The sequence below is a fragment of the Mastomys coucha genome, unplaced genomic scaffold (genome assembly GCF_008632895.1).
Source record: "Mastomys coucha isolate ucsf_1 unplaced genomic scaffold, UCSF_Mcou_1 pScaffold21, whole genome shotgun sequence".
NCBI lineage: Eukaryota > Metazoa > Chordata > Mammalia > Rodentia > Muridae > Mastomys > Mastomys coucha.
The window spans coordinates 104,698,254-104,716,641 of NW_022196904.1; the positions used below are offsets into that span (position 1 = coordinate 104,698,254).

At 38.0% G+C, this 18,388-nt stretch overlaps 1 protein-coding gene across 20 annotated transcripts in view; it reads right to left on the bottom strand.

The window, feature by feature from the left end:
* Positions 1–18,388, bottom strand: part of Sox6 (SRY-box transcription factor 6) — a 618,663-nt gene that overhangs the window by 308,199 nt on the left and 292,076 nt on the right. For all 20 annotated transcript variants that reach the window (XM_031387977.1, XM_031387981.1, XM_031387985.1 and 17 more), the window contains one exon: positions 15,616–15,856. In XM_031387977.1, the coding sequence (XP_031243837.1) occupies positions 15,616–15,856 (241 nt within the window). Of the gene's footprint in view, positions 1–15,615; positions 15,857–18,388 lie in introns of those variants that run through there.

The window sequence follows — 18,388 nt, forward strand, 5'->3', positions numbered from 1 at the left end:
ATAAATTATTCTTTGAGATTCAGAAAAAGTAAATCAGAATTCCTAGGTTGTCTTAGAGTTACCTAACTTCCGGTACTAAACACACTTCTAACAATCTTCACACTTTATAGTCTGAATAGCTAAACTTGGCTAAAGGGTGAAAGACACTTGGTTTGGTACCATGGAGAATGAGAGCCTACAGGAATAGGAATGAAAATGAAAATGTTAACCAGAGCTCGAATCAAGGTAACTGCCCCATGCCAATTGTTTTGCACTGGAAATGTGTTATACCTAGGGAGATAATGAAAAGGATTTACAGGAACTATATATACTACATATGTGAACTCATTAGTGAGCATTTTGTCTTTTTTAAATATTATTTCCTGTTCTTTTCTAAATGTTACACTCTACACACACACTTGTTTACTTATATATATGCATGTGTCATAAGATCCATATATGAATGAGAACATGCAGGATTTTTCTTTATGTGATTGAGTGGTCTCACTAAATATTATATATTCTAAGTCCACCCATTTTCCTGAAATTTTTGTGATTTTATTTTTCTTCAGAGTTGAGTAACATTCTGTTTCATGTATGTACCAGATTTCATTATCTGTTCATCTACTGATGTTCAACTAGATTGGTTCCAATCCCCTGCTATAGTAAAGCTGCAGTAAACATGGAGGTGCAAATATTTCCATCACAGGCAGATGTCCAGAAGCGAAATATCATGGTCATATGATAGTTCTATTTTTAACTTTTTAAGGAGGCTCCAAAACTGATTCCCACAATGGCTGTGCCTGTTTGCACTCCCAGCAGCCATGAGTCCTCTTTCTCAGCATCCTCTGCAATAGCTGTTATGACTGGGGTGAGTCCCATCCCATTCAAGGTAAGGCTTCCTGAGATTCTAAATCATAGATTTGTTCTTGAATTCTAATGCCACTCAATATACAGTGACTATACTCAGTCCATACCTACACTCATTTGAAGAAAGTCCAAATCTATAATCAACCCATCTTATTAAAGTACACTGAATATTCTATTGATATTCAACTACTGGATATTCTAGAGATAATTATGGATACTCAGTACCTACAAAGATGCTACAAACAATAAAATATCAACTAAAATTGATATAATAAAAAGAAACTAAAAGTTGTGTTCACATTGACAAGCATGTCAGGGGGTCAGTCTCCTCTGCCAAGGTGGAAAGTTCCCACCATGACCTTTGTCATGTCTTTGTGGACCCTGCTTCTATCTATTCTATTCTAAGTTCCAGTGGGATAGTCAACTTGTATTACATAAATTGCATGTGTATCTTCATATCCATTTACATTCATTGACCTTACATACTATATGTGCACCATGCTGAGTTGTAGCTATTCAGTCACAGCAGCTTTATCTTCAATATAGCCCACCCTCCCTAAAGATAAGGTTTACATAAGAAAAAGTTGTTTATTCATAAATGATCCCATGTAGAATTTTAACACACCATGGTGGGGCAGGGATACTAGCTTATCAGTGATTTCAGACTATCACTTTAAAATGTTTTCTGGTGAGCCAAACCCATCTGCAGGGTACCCTATGGTAGAGGTCTTCCACTAGCAGATTTCTGTCTTAGTGTCTAGAAAGAGTTGTCTGCTCTAGGTTCTAATAGCCTCTGGCTACAAAGGAAATTTAACTTCTTTATCTTGTTGAAGATTAAGTGTCTAACACAAGAATCGAAAACCCAAAAGATTTCAAACTGCCTCATTGTCATAACATATAAGTGGTAGTTGGTGTATACACAGGAAAAAAGGGGGGGAAGAAGGGAGGGAGGAAGGAAGGGAGGGAGAGAAGTAGGGAGAGAGGGAGGGATGGAGGGAGAAAGAATGCAGGCAAGCAGGCAGGAAGGTTGTATCCTTTAAGCCCAAACTGTGGAGACAAGTTCTTAAGAGCACCTGTGTTGTCATCATATAGTCACCCTTTCACATTAATGTCCTTAAAATCCTAGTTTTCCAGTCACAGCCAGTGCATGGATTCCTGTGCAGCACATGGAATGATAACTCCTTAACATAGGTACAGTCAATTGGGCAAGGTTTTTCTAGTCTTAACTCCCAGCTTTCCCAGCGTTCATTCATTTAAGCTCAGACAACTTAATTAAACTCTTTATCTTTAATTTCCTCCTCTCTAAAATGGGAGCAACAGTACCACCAATAAAGAATCGACTGCACTGGGTTGTTATTAAATGCATGATTAAACATAAGATTCTCAGACCTGTGCCAGTTATATAGGCACTAATGAGGTGGTGCAGGATTGGTGGCAGTGATAGAAGCCCTGACAATCAACTGGAGGCTTCTCTGCAAATACTTCCTCTTCCTGGAGGATTCACTGTCTCCCAAAGTAGTCTATTTCATCTCTGGGGAGTTGACAAATTTTATCTTTATAGGAATATAAAATCTATTTCAATCTATAAAATCTGTCCCATAAAAACATTCAGATTGAAATACTTTTCAATACAACACACAGCTACCATAGCACCTTTCTGCCTTATTTTTAGCAAACTCAGGGAAACATCCCAGTTCCCCTTACTTCTTTATAAAGCTATAGTTCATAGAGAGATAAGAGGTGGTACAGAACTTTATTCCTACCACCCAGGAGGCAGAAGCAGGTGGATCTCCATAAGTCTGAAGCCACCCTGGTTTACATAGTGAGTTACAAGCCATCTAGGGGCTACAATGTAAGACCCTCTCACAGAAAAAAAAATAAAACTTTAAAAAAGTTCAGATATTCTGATTAGTCTCCCTGAAGTATATACCAGCTTGTTTTTTCTCTCTCCTAAAGAGAAGTGTACTGAGCAACCTGAATATTGACTATACAAGAATTAAGTTACCCTATCAACACTGCCTTAGAGGTATCATGTTTTTAAGTTCTAATGCCATGGGCAGAAAGTCTCATAGATGGCAATACTCAGTAGATTTTTTTGGTAGTAGACTGTAGAGATGCCTAGTGGTAAACTCCTCAGAGGCCAAGCCAACAGTTTAGAATATCAAGACTCAGCTCTTGGCTTACTCATGTCTCTCCAATCTCAGGCAGCCACTCGCTCAGAATGTTACTAGGTACTAACAATACTGCTAGGCTGAACCAGCTCAAACTACTTCAACTCTGAACCAGGGAATTAAAAGTGGTTTGAGACTTGGCAACTACAATTCAAATCTTTCACTTTTGAGATGACGAAATTCAAGTCAAGAATTAAGAGTGGCTTTCCTAAGGTCACATGAAAAATCAGTAGTAGAGATGAGCACAGGCTTTTGGCAAGGTAGCAGCCTTCTGGCATGTCCCCTTCCAGTAACACCAGGGGGAACAGCTACACTATCTAGAAAGGATTCTTTTTTCTTTCCCCTTTCTTGACAATCTGAGGCACTGGGTGTGGGAAAAATTACGCAAAAGTTGGACGTGTTGCACAAGTTCTTACAGATCACAAGTCCACTGTGTGGAGAGGACCAAGAATCCACAGTTTTTTCTCAAAGTCTGCTCTAATGTCAACTCTATTGCTTCCTGCTAAGCTCTGGGCAGATGTTTTCCTCTCTCTTTTATCTGAGAAACATTGGGGTGGTTTGAAAATTAACCATGTGTTATCATTGTGGTTGTTATAACCAGCGAGACAACTGGTGTCCTTAAAATTAGACAAACTACTCAGGCCATGTTCTTCAAACCTTACCCATCTTAACATTTAAAAGTACCAGATCCCAATTAGGACTTGCTAGATCCATGTGTGCCTTAATAAAGATGTTCCTCTACAAACAGTGAAGACTTTTTAAGGCCAAGCTAATCTAGGAAAGAAAGACAGGACAGACCACTTTACACACTATACACAATGAGTCTCAAGGCCTCTTTCAGCCCCACAATCTCTCTTCATTGGATTCTGTCTAGTACATGTTCCAGTTTTCAGGACTTCACTGAAAAAGTCTTCAAATGGCTTTCTAATACATCAAATACCTACAGTGAGCTTAACTGGAAATTTGTGTTAATCTAGGAAAATATATGTAACATCTTTAGCATTATGATTTCAATTTCTACAAAGAGAACAATATATGAACAGACTAAAAATTATTTCCAGATGCTATAGTGTTGTAAAATATCCATCCATCCATCCATCCATCCATCCATCCACTCATCCATCCATCCATCTATCTATCCATGTATCTATGGACTTACCTCTGTATTTGCAGAAAGTGGGAAAACTAGGCACTAAATATCTCAACATTGACACAAAGCAGCAAGAAGTCTAACCGGAGCATCAGGTCCCCTAGTGCCTGAAGCTCTGCCTTCCCCTGCCTCAGGCAATAAGCCTTCATCTACCTTACTTGACAACCACATCGCCAGCCTGCACTCTCTGAGAGGGAACTTTCAAATGCCAAAAACTAAGATTCATTCCTTAACCTATTTAGCCATTTTAAAAAGAACAACAGCACAAACCATTATATTCAAATTATAAACAAAGCATAGCAGTATTTGTGCAAAATGAAACAGGCATTATCAAAATGAAAAAGTACAAAATAAAAGAGCTGAAAGCCAAATATTACTGATAAATTCAAGTGCAAAAGTTTCCTCAATTTCTTCATGGAGACAAGAAGAAATTAACTGAAGAATTCTGTACAAGAAAATATGCATAAATGCAAACCACCTGTAAACAGAAAGCATGCCTGTGGAGTTCTTCATTTAGCAGAAAAGTAGTGGTGTTCTTGGTTTGTTTAATCCTACCTACTTCTCAATAATTACAAGACACCCACACAGATGCATATATATATACACAGCTACACACATACACAGACACACACAGCTATACACAGAATACACACACAGTCCAAAATAAAAATAATTGTCATCTAAGTGTTTTAATTCTTCCTTTTCCATTTTGTTGACATTTCATGTCAGCGAGTGTCTTCTGTGCACTGCTATAGTCTGTGCTTGAAAGGATATAAGTCCTATCAGAAATTAGATAAATTTTAGAATATTGTATTCAAGCTACTCTCAACACACTAGTAGTAGAAATAACTTGGAGTTAAATAATGATGAAAACAAAAGTTTACAAAATAATTTCCAATCATTTTTGTTAAACAAGATTATCCATTTTCTAGGGTGCTAATGAAAGATAAAGAAGATAAATGAAATGCATAAATATTCATTTCTAATTTCAACCTGATAGTAAAATTTTATTAGTGAATGTTTGTAATTTATACTTTGGATCTAAGAATGTAGTTCATGAAAAGATATAATATTGAATTCAATTTGCATCACCTAGAAAAATAATGCCAAGCAGTCATGGGAATGTAGTAGCACCAAAATAACAGTTATAGGCTTAATATTACAATATAATAAATGTTATCTCATAGAAGGCTAACAAAAGGGAATAATAGCTTAGAGTTGTTCTTTTAAAAGGTTACACCTCTCTTGGGAAACAAGGAAGACTTTTAATTGAGAAGGACAATCAAATGGTGGAATAATTTGCATATTAAAGTGATAAAGACACATCTATTGAAGGTTTGTTTAATGAAGATTGGATGTGTTTGTGGAGAGAACAGGGTGAGGTCTCCTCTGCTTGACGCAGAAGTTTGAGTCCTCAGCAGAGCCTTTCAGGCTCTCCTCTGATTGGTGCACGTGGGATTCAATTGCCTTACTGGAAAATAACAGCTCCCTCAGTTGGAACTAGAGAAGACAGATCCTAAGGAATGCAAACAGCCTGGCTTGTGGTTACAAAGCAGGGACTGACCACCACTGTCCTCCCATTCTATCCCATCAGTCTAAAGGGCCCTGAGAGGGAGTTCACGCTTCCCTAAACGTTCAAAGTAGTCCTGAAAATCCCTACACACCACTCAGTCCATACACTGCTCTCTATAGCACATTCCTTAGAACAGGAATTCCTGTTCCAAATGAGCAGGTTTCATTATTCCAGTTATTGTTTTTTATTCTGGTGAAGTGCCCACACCCAGGCAAGAAGGAATGGTGTGAAGAAGTTTGAAGGAATGTATACATGGGACCAAACCACTTGCAGACTGGAATCACTATGGAGTTCTAATTTAAGCAGAAAAGCATTGGTTTCCTGAAGTAATCCCCCACTGATTAATGACAACAAATTCTAACTGGATTCTTTTAAAAGTAAAAGTCTTCTACATTCAAAAATGTTAATCCATCAGAAAAAAATAAAACCTGAGAATCATCCTGTTCAAGCTGTTTGTTCTGTGCCAGATTACACCAGTTTCTGCTGCAATCAAATCTTGTTTTAAATAATTATCATGGTACAACTTCTGCTCTGTAGAAGTGCAGCTCCCAGATATACTCTCTACAATAAACCAGCAACCTAGGGAAGAGCAGCATCGGGAGACGACAAGACACACTCTATGGTAGACCAACAACCTAGGAAAGGACAACACATACACTAGTGGCACTCAGAAAAAGAAAAGAAGCTGGGCAGTGGTGGCACATGCCTTTAATCCCAGCACTTGGGAGGCAAAGGCAGGCAGATTTCTGAGTTCGAGGCCAGTCTGGTCTACAGAGTGAGTTCCAGGACAGCCAGGGATACACAGAGAAACCCTGTCTCAAAAAAACAAAACAAAACAAAACAATAAAAACTATTCATGGGGAAACAAATCATATGAAATTGATTAGGAAAAAAAATTAGGAAAAGATGGCCAAATCATACAAACAACAATACCTGTGATTGGGTAGAAATGTGTAAATGACAAGTGACATCTGTGATGGGGTTCAGTCCTCTGCAAACCCAGCCACTGGAGCTTATACAAAGTACAAAGTGAGTTGAGTGTGGCATAGCCCATCTCCTTGAAGACACACTGTATGCACAGTTTTATTATAGTGACAGAAAAGATATCAGAGACTGATTTTCCTCAAACTGTCAAAACACAGAAGAAATACAAGTCTTTGCATGGATACAGCAAAGTATGGGATTCTTAGATTTTGGCAGGTGTTCAATATGTAGCCGACATAATCACATGCTAATGACTGGATTGTGCTAATCAGCATGCATACCTGATCCCTTCGTGCCCAAGGGGAAGTCAACCATTGCAGAGCAGCTAGTGCTTCTGTGTCTGATAAAGATTTTGATTATATGCCAGGTAAGAAGAAAATCTTTTCCAGAAAGTATCTTTACAAAGAACTATGACATCACTAATAGGACAAAGTAGGGCACGGCCACTCAGAATTCCAAGTGTCAAAGCTTCCCTCGGCAGCACTCCAATAGCCTTTTTCCTTTTTATTTAAACAGCCAAGGTTAGAGAAACTCTTTTAGAGTGTCATGGAAGAAAAAATAACAGAAAGGAAACACAGGGCATGATCCAGCCCTGAAAGTTACTGTAGAGTATCAGCGTGTTAAACACACGGACAAGCTTCCTAGTTCACTGCCACAGCAAGGCTTAACAAATTCCACACAGCAAGATGAGGTTTACTTCATAGCATGAACTGCAACTACATTTGTGACTAAAAGTCTGAGATAACTTTTATAAAAAGAGACAGTACTGTATGCTGATTTCAAAGTTATGGAAAAGGGGAACTCTTCCTAAATAATACTGTTTGGTGACTTTGGGCCACAGTTGGACATCTTCCCTTAATCAACACCTAAGTTTGAATTCTAAGTTAAATGAATTTTCAAAATTGGAAAATGAGAATAATAGTGTGGTAGTTTGAATAAGGCTCAAATGTTCGAATGCTTTGTCCCCAGCTCTTTAGGGGACTTCTTTAGGGAAACAAACAAACAAACAAACAAAAAAACAAAAAAAAACCCACCTCCTACTGCAAAGCCACACCTCCAACAAGGCCCAACTACTCCAAATAGGCCACACTCCTAACCCTTCCAAACCCTATTTGAACCTATGAGGGCCATTTATATTCAAACCACCACAGTGGGCACTGAGATTTCAAAAGCCCACACCATTCTCAGTTTTCATTCTCTCTCTCTCTCCTCTCTCTCCTCTCTCTCTCTCTCTCTCTCTCTCTCTCTCTCTCTCTCTCTCTCTCTTTCTCTCTCTCTCTCTCTTCTCTCTCTCTCTCTGCCTCTCTCTCTCTGTGTCTCTCTCTGTCTCTGTCTCTCTGTGCCTCTCTCTGTGTCTCTGTATCTCTGTCTCTGTCTCTCTCTGTCTCTGTCTCTCCCTCCCTCTCTCTCTGATTCATGCTTTATGGATCAGATGTAGTTTTCAGCTACTGCTATTCCAGCACCTGCCTGCTGTCATGTTTCTGACCATCATGGTCATAGACCCACCCTTTGAAACTCCTATGAAACTGTTTCTTCTATAATTTGCCTTGGTAATGGTGACTTGTCACAGCAGAAGAAAAGTAACTAAGACAAGAAGTAACTAAATTTCTCAAGAAGCCTAAATATTGCCAGTTTCTGAATTTTTTCCCAAGGGCTCCAGATATTGATCAGATACCTCACAGTAGACATAGATCAACCTGCCCTTGGGCATGAGGGCAATACTAGTCAGACCAGGTGAACCACACTTACTGAATTATAGCCCCAATAAATGTATTGAAATTAAATTCATCTGGGTGGTACCTAGAGTACCTTAAATTACTAAATCTCTTTCTCTCACACATACACAGAAAAAAACCTTGGCTACAATTCAACATTCTTAAATCTTTCAAAAAGAAGTAAAATGAGAAATTTTCTAAAAGTCTGTCACAACATGAAGTGTGGCAGAAGATTAAATCCCCAGTGAGAATTCCTGGACTATGCTATCACACAATGACAACAGCCCTGTTCCGAGAAATGGTACAAAGTCCACACCAGAAATGTTATGACTCCAAGTGAACTACAGAAAACACTCCAGAGCTTACTAGCAACTTTGCTTGGCTGAAGCAAGAGGCAGAGAGGGGTGACAGCTTCAAGCGAGTGCTCCTGGTCACTATCAAGTGGTCTAATATGGCTATTATTATTTCTTTTGATTATAACAAAGAACAATCTTTACATCTTTTGTTAATGTGCATCATACTTTAAAACTTCTCTAAAGAATGAAAATTATCATCTAAGTCTTGCTCTTTTCTGTATTTTTAGAGTTTTTCATAGATTGATCAGGCATCATAAAAAAAACATGCATGGTAGGCTCAAGTAATCAGCACTAGATAAATTTCATTTTCTAGATACAGTCCCAATACAAGCAAGAAAAGCTATTCCACGTGCATCTCTAAAACAAGAGGTTCAGACATTCTGGGCTGAGACTACAATGTCGGGGTTTTTTTATACTTAATTAGATGAATAGTTCAAACTCAGACATATGTAATAACATTTTTGCCTAAAATAAATATCATTGTGATTGTGAATGTAACTGCACAAGGGCATACTGCATGAGTCCTACATTAAATTTTATTGTCATGTTGTGCACTTCTCAAGAAGACCCTGTGTTGGCTGGGGATGTGGCTCAATGGATAAAGCACTTCCTAGTAAGCAGAGTTTGAACTCCCATGACTCACATAAAAGCCAGGCAGGTGAGGTGGTCAGTTTGTAATCACAACATTCCTGAGTCAAGAGCCTGGGGAAGTTAGTTATCCAGACTAGGCAAATTGGCAAACCCTGGGTTCAGCAAGTGACCTGTCTCAGTAAATCAAATGGGAAAAATGATCAAAGAAGACAACCAATGTCAGCCTCTAGCCTCCATAAACATATATACATGTGTGCATTCCCAAACATATAGGTACATACATTGATCCCACACACATGCATACACACATGCACTCTACAGAGAGAGAGGCAGACCATCAATGTCTCACCACATTTTCATGGTCACACAGAAGTCACCATGGTTTGATCAGGAATGTGTATGTCTATCACTGTGTCCCTGGTCCTTGGCCTCTTTTAGTTCATTCAATTTTGACTAAGCTCCTGCCTTCATGTTCTCAATGGATAACCTCCAAAACTATTCACTCTGCCAGCCTCATCCCAGTTGTACTTGCATAGTACGCAATGTGATCTACTAGGAAATTAAATAAAGCATTATTACTGTCTTGCTTAAAAATTCCCAATGGCTTCCTCTTGCACTTGAAACAAAGTTTAAACACTTCATTAGAACCTTTGAGACTCTGTGATATGTATCATCTGCCTGCCTCCTTGATTTCATTCCACATCATTCTCTTCTCTCCAGATACTCTGCTGTTTTGTTGTTCAAATACACTAATCAAAATATGTTTTCACTAACTGCTAAAGACACTATGCACTTTGGTTGCAGGACATTAAGAAATCTCAAATTGACCAGGAAACTCTCTTCCTAATGGCTAGCTTTCACAGTGCCAGAAGGTGCTGTTCAGTCTACGGGGGCAGAAAAGACATTTCCCAATACTGGACCCTGCATGCTACAGCATCAACCTGCCACTGGTATGATCATGGTATGACAGTTGTGATAGTAACCAACTTTTTTCTGATTGGATTAGAGACTTGCTCCATAAGAGGTATTTCTGTCTGATATTGTAACCTGGTTAAAAATCCATGACTTGAAAAATCATAGAGTCTAATGGGGAAGTCTACTGAGGCTGTTATACTAAATAGAGGGTTGTCAAACTGCCCTCCTAATATTATGTTTATACGCATATAATTGTGCTGCTTCCAACCTTGGTCATAAGAGTTTCTTATTGCAGTTGATGGTAGTTAATGCAGAGACCAATAACTGGTCAAAGTGCTGACTTCAGGTACTCAGCCATAGATGGGTCATCTATATCAACCTCATCATATCCAAGGTTCAGGAAACATGATGGAAGAGTGGGGAAAAAGAAGATAAGAGACACAGGATGGGGAGGAGAGTTGTGGAATGTTTTTGGACATGATGTGGTTGGTGTACACATCAGCCCACATCAGCAATGGCTACCTGTATGAGACCTGAACAAGATCAAGCCAGTGAAAATTCCAGGGACTGCTGAGGCTCCATCTCTATCAAAGGACCTATTGACAGTTGGAAGCTGCTGATTCACTCTTCTGTGGGAATGTGCCTACTGATAGGTGGTCTGTCCCCCAGTGGATGGTCCTATATTCTTTCACATCTGTTTAGCACTACTTGAACTCAGGGAACTATTATTATTATTTATTAATATAACAATTACTTTTCAAAGAGGACAAAGTCAGTAAGGAGCTGGGTTGGTGGTTGTCAGGGAGAATTGGTGAGAGGCAGTGGACAAGAAGTGGATAAATAAAAGCAAATTTTAAAAGCAAACACTATAAAAAATGAGAAATTATAAATATTTTTGTACTTATTACTTATTACTTACTACTTGTAAGTACTTTTATATTTATCACCCTCAACTCTGTACAATTGACTTGCTCCAAATTTCAACTGAAAGTTTTACTCTTTAGAAAGATCTTCCTTCTGTTCAGTCATTCTCCTCTCACTGAATCTTCCTCATTGTTCGAATCGTCTGACTCTGAGATGTGGTGCTTTGTAAATTCCACTAGAACAGACACCTGATATTATCACAAGTAGTCTTTGTATCTGGAACTGAGTAGTCATTACAAACCCCCATGGCCAATGGTGATATACCTCTTTAAATTATACTTTAAAGCAAAAAAAAAAAAAAAAAAAAAAAAAAAAAAAAAAAAAAAAAAAAAAAAAAAAAAAAAAGAAAAAAGAAAAAGAAGAAAATTTTACTAGAAGGAGATCATAGTATGGCATGTACCCCTCAATTCATTCATTTGATACAAGTAGCTACAAAGAAATACAATCTTCACAACACACCCTACCCCACAAAATATGTAATTTGCAGAGAAGTTTACTAACAATACCTAGGCTCACATGTCCTTTCTACACTTAAAACTTTTGTTTAAAATAATTACATATAAGAACAAATATAGGTCACTGCAAGCTATCACAGAAATGTTCCTTCACACTGACATCAGAAAGAAATTTGCTGTGTACATTTTATTATGTGGGTACATTCTTTACTAATGGCACAGGGTTAATAAGAATAAAAATACACATCTCTGGATGGTGTCAATGTTCCTATGCCAAAAAGGTATTGGTACCCTGAAACCATGACAAAAACAAGTACTGTACACAGAAGCAGACAGCCATTCTTATGTGTACTAACTTTCCAACCATAAAAAAAGTCACCAGTTGATAAAAAACACTAAATTTAAAATCAGACATTCTGCCTTCTGTATTTGTTTAAAATGTGTCTAAATTTTTTATATTGCACTAGTCTATGAAATCTCTTCCCTAAAATGTCTATCCTCCTGTGCTTAGATTCCTATGCATTGCTTTTCTTACTGAAAATTGTGTGGCATCTTACTTTATTGAGTTTCCACTTCAAAATAACCAGGATGCTAAAATGCAACCTTTTTTTCTAGTCAGGTCATGGGGACTGGTGAATTTTTTTGCTTTTTTGACTTTTGTTCTTTACATTTCCCAGTGAAACCCTTCTGAACTCTGTAGACCAAATGCTGTCCAGAAGATGAGGGCCAGTTTCCATTGTGGAAGCTGAATTACAGAAACTGAAGAAGTCCTGACAAATGTGTGTTGTAGTTTGTACAGTCATTCTTGGCTTTTATTTCTCCACAGTATTTGACGGGATTCAGCTAGTAGTAATCAAACAAGCAAGCAAACAGGATCCATAGAAGATAACTGCAAATGTCTGGGCTCCTCATCAATGCTCTTTAGACTTCATAGTTAATGAAATAAATTAAACTTTTACATCAGTCACAGTCTTTCTACTCCAACACACACACACACACACACACACACATACACACACATATATACTCCATACAAACATACACACATACACACTCCATACAAACACACACACAGACATATACATACTACACATACTCTCCATACAAACACACACACACACACACACACATTTGCAGGTCTGGCAGGAACATAAAATCTTTCCATTGTTTTTCTTTACAAGAAACAGAAGCTGCCTGATGACCCGATCTGTGGCCTAGGTCAGTTTAGGTTCAAGGCTACAGACGCCATGTTGTTGACTCTATCTGGTGAAGAGGGAACACAAAGAAAGTTTCCACATGCAGCTGCTATTTCCCATTTGTTAAATCCTTTTATTGCACCATATAAGTACACAGCTGGGAAATGCTATAGAGTGGGAGTTAAACAAATATTTTGGCTTTCCAGCATTTGGAGAACACAAAAGCTCCAGCAGAAAGCACAGCGAAAGTTTGGAAACATTTCTATGAGAATGGCCTCTTTCACACTAATCTATAACATGTTTGCAACCTTAAGCTATTTTATACTACCATAAATCATATGAAACATAAATTATTACATATACATTAGTATCTATTTTCTGACAAGTTTTGCATAACAAAAATTTCAGACTAACTCAGCAAAGCAACCTAGCACTTGCCAAAAATAAAGTTTTTCTAAGAAAAATAAGGAAAGTGCCCTCAGAAGAAACAGGCTTGAAGTGTATTGTCCCTGCCTCTCCCGATACATTTCCAGTCCAGTTACTTTTATGTGGTCAGGCCTGCGCATGGCATCAAAGCACAACTATCTTGAGCCAGTCCCTCTCTGTGCCCCCCTTTGTTTACACTAATCCAAGCCACTGTAATCTTTCATCTAGATTTCTGAAATAGAAACCCCAGGGCCCCGTCCTTTCACTCTTGCTGCTTGCCCATCCATTCACTGGGCCACAGTTGGAATTATCTGTGAGAAACCTTCTTCGGCCTTCAAAGGCTGCTCCCACTGCACTCAGATCAAATCTCACCTCCACAATGCCATCTCCAAGGCCTGTATGATATGGCGCCTATCTATTTTTTCCAACCACATCTGATGTATCTTCATTCATTATCCTCTGACCACAAAGACCATCTTTCATTTCCTTAAATTAAGTTCTGGGTTTATCACCTCAGACCCTCAGTGCATGCTGTTCTCTCCACGGATTTATTCTTTGCCCCACTCTGACTACTTTCTGTCATCCTTGAGTTGGAGAGGGCATCTTATCTATCTATATTCAAAGTTAGATTCGCCTCATTGTGCTTCCAGACAACATTCTGATCTTCTGCATGGGCAATTTCAACTATATATGTATTTGCATGCCTGGCCCCTATCCAAGAACACAACCTCCAGGCAGGCAGGCATCACATCTGCTTCACCATAACACAACTGGAGTTAGGGAATGTGTGGCATCCAGAAGGTGCTCCACAGATGCTTGTTCAAATAAAGACCAAGCAGAGTCTCCTTTCCTGCCTATGAGCAAGGAGCAGAGAGTGGATATCCATCTCAGCTGTGCCTCCATGCACACATGGAAGGAACAAGTTAAGTTCAATCAGAAAGTGGTCTCCATTCCTGCCTCAATATATAATCGACTTCCCTTTCTCCTGGAAGATATATCTACAACCCAGAAAACTGTTCATTCTTGATTCCCAGTGTATAAAAGACCAAAATGATGTCATTTGCCAGAAAATCTGGAGATCATCATGTTAAGTGAAATAAGCCAAATACACAAAGACAAGTCTAAGTATCCCCCCATATATGGAACTTAAGTTGAGTATGCTGAGAGAGAAAGATTGACCTAAAAGGAATATCAGGAATTTAGAATAGAAAAAGGAAAGGAAGTGGGTGTTTAAGAACTGGTAGAAGAGCAGGAGACTGTAATGAAAGTACTTTATGCATTATGAAAATGTCATAATGAAATTTGTTTAATCTGTATAATTAAGATGTGATATATAAATAAACTCTATGAATCATGGAATAAAACTAAAATTACTCGAGACATGCTCCATTCACCTTTTGATTCCCTCCCCCATGCCTGTACTGTGTCTACAAAAACATTTGAAAAACTTTCTCCCTCTACAAGTTATTTATGTCAATATGTTCAATTGTTAACAAAGGCATTTAAAATGATACCTTGTTTTTTGTTTAGGAATAAAACTCTCATTGTCTACTTAAGATATTTTTCACTAACTTAATTTTTGGCCACCCAAAAGTTAAGAAATACAAGCTAGGGTTAAGACATATTAAGGTTCTGTTTTCTTCTAGGTGATAAAGAAAAATGAAGATTTTTGTTTTGGACTAGATAATTAATGTCCCTCCTGAGGTTTCTGTTTTGATGTTTAGAAAATAGAATTTACCATGGGAAAGCTGCCTACTCCTGCATTACTTGGCATGTTGTTTCTGCTTTTAGAGAAAACCTATGTGGTCTGATTGGATGGTACACAGGAGTCCTGAATGCTCCTTTGATATTAATATATAGGCACATGACCTCTCACTTAGAATGACAGATGCAAGTATTTCCTTATTGAAGATATAGTCATGCTGTGATCTCATTTGCATGGACATATTTGCTTAACTTAACTTTTCAATATTAATACACAGCCACACTTCATTTGAATATCTTTTTGTGACAATACTAAATTAATCACACTAAATTAGAATGGAAAGTATAAGATAACTGACTTCCCCTTGTTTAAAAAGTAAATTAATATTCTTTTGTGAAGCAGACCTAATGATGGCCATAGCCTAGATCATAAACTGCTTTCCAAGTTTTCCCAGTTGCCAGAATAATAACAACTGTATGTCTCATGTTTGTTTTGTGGCCTGACCAGGCATACTCTGAAGCCATGTATTTTAGTTTTCCTTAACATCTCCTAAGGACCAGGATGCAGACACCGCTGGTAGCAGCCCCCAGACTTTGAGTGCTCACCATTCTTTGCTGAGATGACAGAACGCTGTCCCAGTCAGCATCTTGTTGAATGGTACTGACAAGTGTCGGCAGCTCCTCAGAGTGAGGTTTGTTGTGCATTATGGGGTGCAGAGGCAGATGGGAGGCCGGGTGTTGATCACTGCCCTCTTCCTTTTCCCTTGAGGTCAAATCCTGGGTCATTGTTTCCTCTCCATCCGCTGTACAGGCAAATGGAGAGGTGGCTTGCTTGGAAGACATTCTTCTGCAGAAGAAGGGAAACACCGTGAATTAGAGGACTCTGAGCAAACAAATTGAAGCTATTGTATTTGGCTAATAATAAAATACTAGCAAAAAATAAAAATCCTTGAAACTGAGAGAAACTGACAGTTTAAACTACAAAGGACTGTTGGCTTATCTGTTATCCTCCTCCTCTTTGCCCCATCCCCTAACTGCTGCATATTTTCCCTTACACAATCCCCAAATCTGATCTTTATAAGCTTTCATGATGTACAATATATGTTTTTGTATGCTCTTCTTCCAGGCTTTCCTACTAGATTATGAGTTCCTGGTGGCAACGGTACTTGGGTCAGTGGTTAGCAATGAAAAGAAAGAGTGAGTGAGTGGATGGGCTAATGAGCCACTCTGAGGAATGACTTCAGAGAAAGAATATCTAACTTTCTTGCAGAGTGCTGAAGGGAAAAAAATTAAGCCTATATAAAAGAAATACAAACTGATTAAATAATTTGTTCTTAATATGCTAATAAGCTGGTCATGACTTCCTACCTTAAGTCTTGATTATGAGTGCCAGAGCACACACCAATGGCCTAACTGAAGTTCTTCTGAAGACCTCCCAGATACATTAAAAATTGCTTCTTAACTCTGAAGTGCCATGTTGACTGAACAGCTTCTAGTGTCAGATAAATGTTATAGCAGCTTTGTGGCATTTGAGTTGAATTTCTGAAATAATTATACCTCCATTTTATGTCAGAAAGCATACACATGACTCACAGCATCTACTATGAAACAATAAAATGCTTATTGTGCATACTAAAGGTTAAAAATCTATATCATGAGTGGCAGTCTTCACAAAGAAACTGTCAAAGGACTGTGTAGTAGGGTCTTCATTTTGTGCTTCAGATGAGATAAAAAAATATATATATATGATGTCATACAAAATTACAAAGCTCTGAGAACATCACTTTAGAAAGATGAATTTCTTAGTAAAGGGACTAGTGACCAAATCACTAAAAGTTTACAAATTAATGGAAGAAACCATTTTCCCCTAAAACTTCATGTTGATTTTTATTTATTGTATTTCCTTTGAAACTGCTGTGTAATGGAAGGAATACAATCGCCACCTTAATTGCTCTTTAACATTAATTGATTTCATACCATTTTTAAATGCACAAATCAGTTAACATAGGGAACCACATGAGCATTTTTCAAATTAGCAAATCATTAACTTGCCTGTACTGTTTCTACAGACAAATAAATACTGATTAAAGGGTCTAGAAATCTGAGATTAACAGTTAAATTTACAAATCTGTCACATGCTTTCATGAATATTGCAGTGAAGGAAATATCAAGTGCAAGGAAAAATAATTAAGTTAATTCCAATTTAAACAGTAGTTTTTATGTAGCAGCCCATGTTTCACATAGGATTTAACAGCTAATGCTAAATTTCTCACAATTAATGAGGGGGCTCAGAGTTAGTATCCTACAGTGAAAAACATTAATAGAAGATCAGCTAAACTAATTATGCACAGTTCTAAATAAAAGTATTACGGGCTTTTGAAGTGCTTTGAAACATATTAAAATGCTGATACCTACTTATAATAATCATTGTACAAATACTAAAACTTTCATCTATTTAGATGAGACTGGAAAATAGAATGGGAACAGTGTGCAGATAAATAGCTCTATTTCCTCTAAAAGGAGAGAAAGTGAATGTTCTAAAGAGTACCGTTTCAAAGACTCAGACACATTCTTCAGTGACTCCTGTTGCTGCTAACAAATGGGTAAATACATGCACACATGGAAAATCCTAACCAATGAATGAGTCTCAGTGTTGAAAGCCACTACAGAACCTACTGCACTGGCCACAGAAATACCACTGCAAAACCAGGCAATTATAACTGTCCTGTAAGTTATCAAGCATCGGTCACAGGCAGCAAGAGTGTTTGCATTGTTCAGATAATGGGCAGTTAGCCCTAATGTAATCACACACATTAAAAATGAATGAGTTGACTGCCACCTTTTAGAAACAGTTCAATACAAGAGAAGAAAAAAGTCATAATCCAAAACGCAGAGTGACTTCGGTTCTCCCAAAAAGCAACCTCTTATTATAAAGTAATCTGGTGCCTTCCAGTAGCAGTATCTGTGATTATCACTTTAGTATAAATTAATCATGACACAAAACGCAAAATGTAAGCAGTCTCTTAAGAATCATTTTGACAACAGACTATGCTGGTTAACAATGGTGTACGATCCTTATTAAACAACCCTGCAGCTGTAAAAATAGACTCAATCTGTCCAAAGCTATGAGTTGAGTTTAAAGGCTGGTTGGTGAGTGTTTTTCTTAAGGAAGGCTGGGCCCTCGGTCTTAATCAGCCAATAAATTATTTCCTGCAATTACATTAAATAGAAAATTATCTTCAAATGGGGAGTGTTAATTGAAAATCAAAATTCAGAGGGAAGTTTAGAAATTACACGCTGAATACAATTAGTGGGGAGAGGCCTCACCTCTCCTTCATCGGCAGGCTTCTGGTGAACCCTCCAGTGACCCATCAGAAGC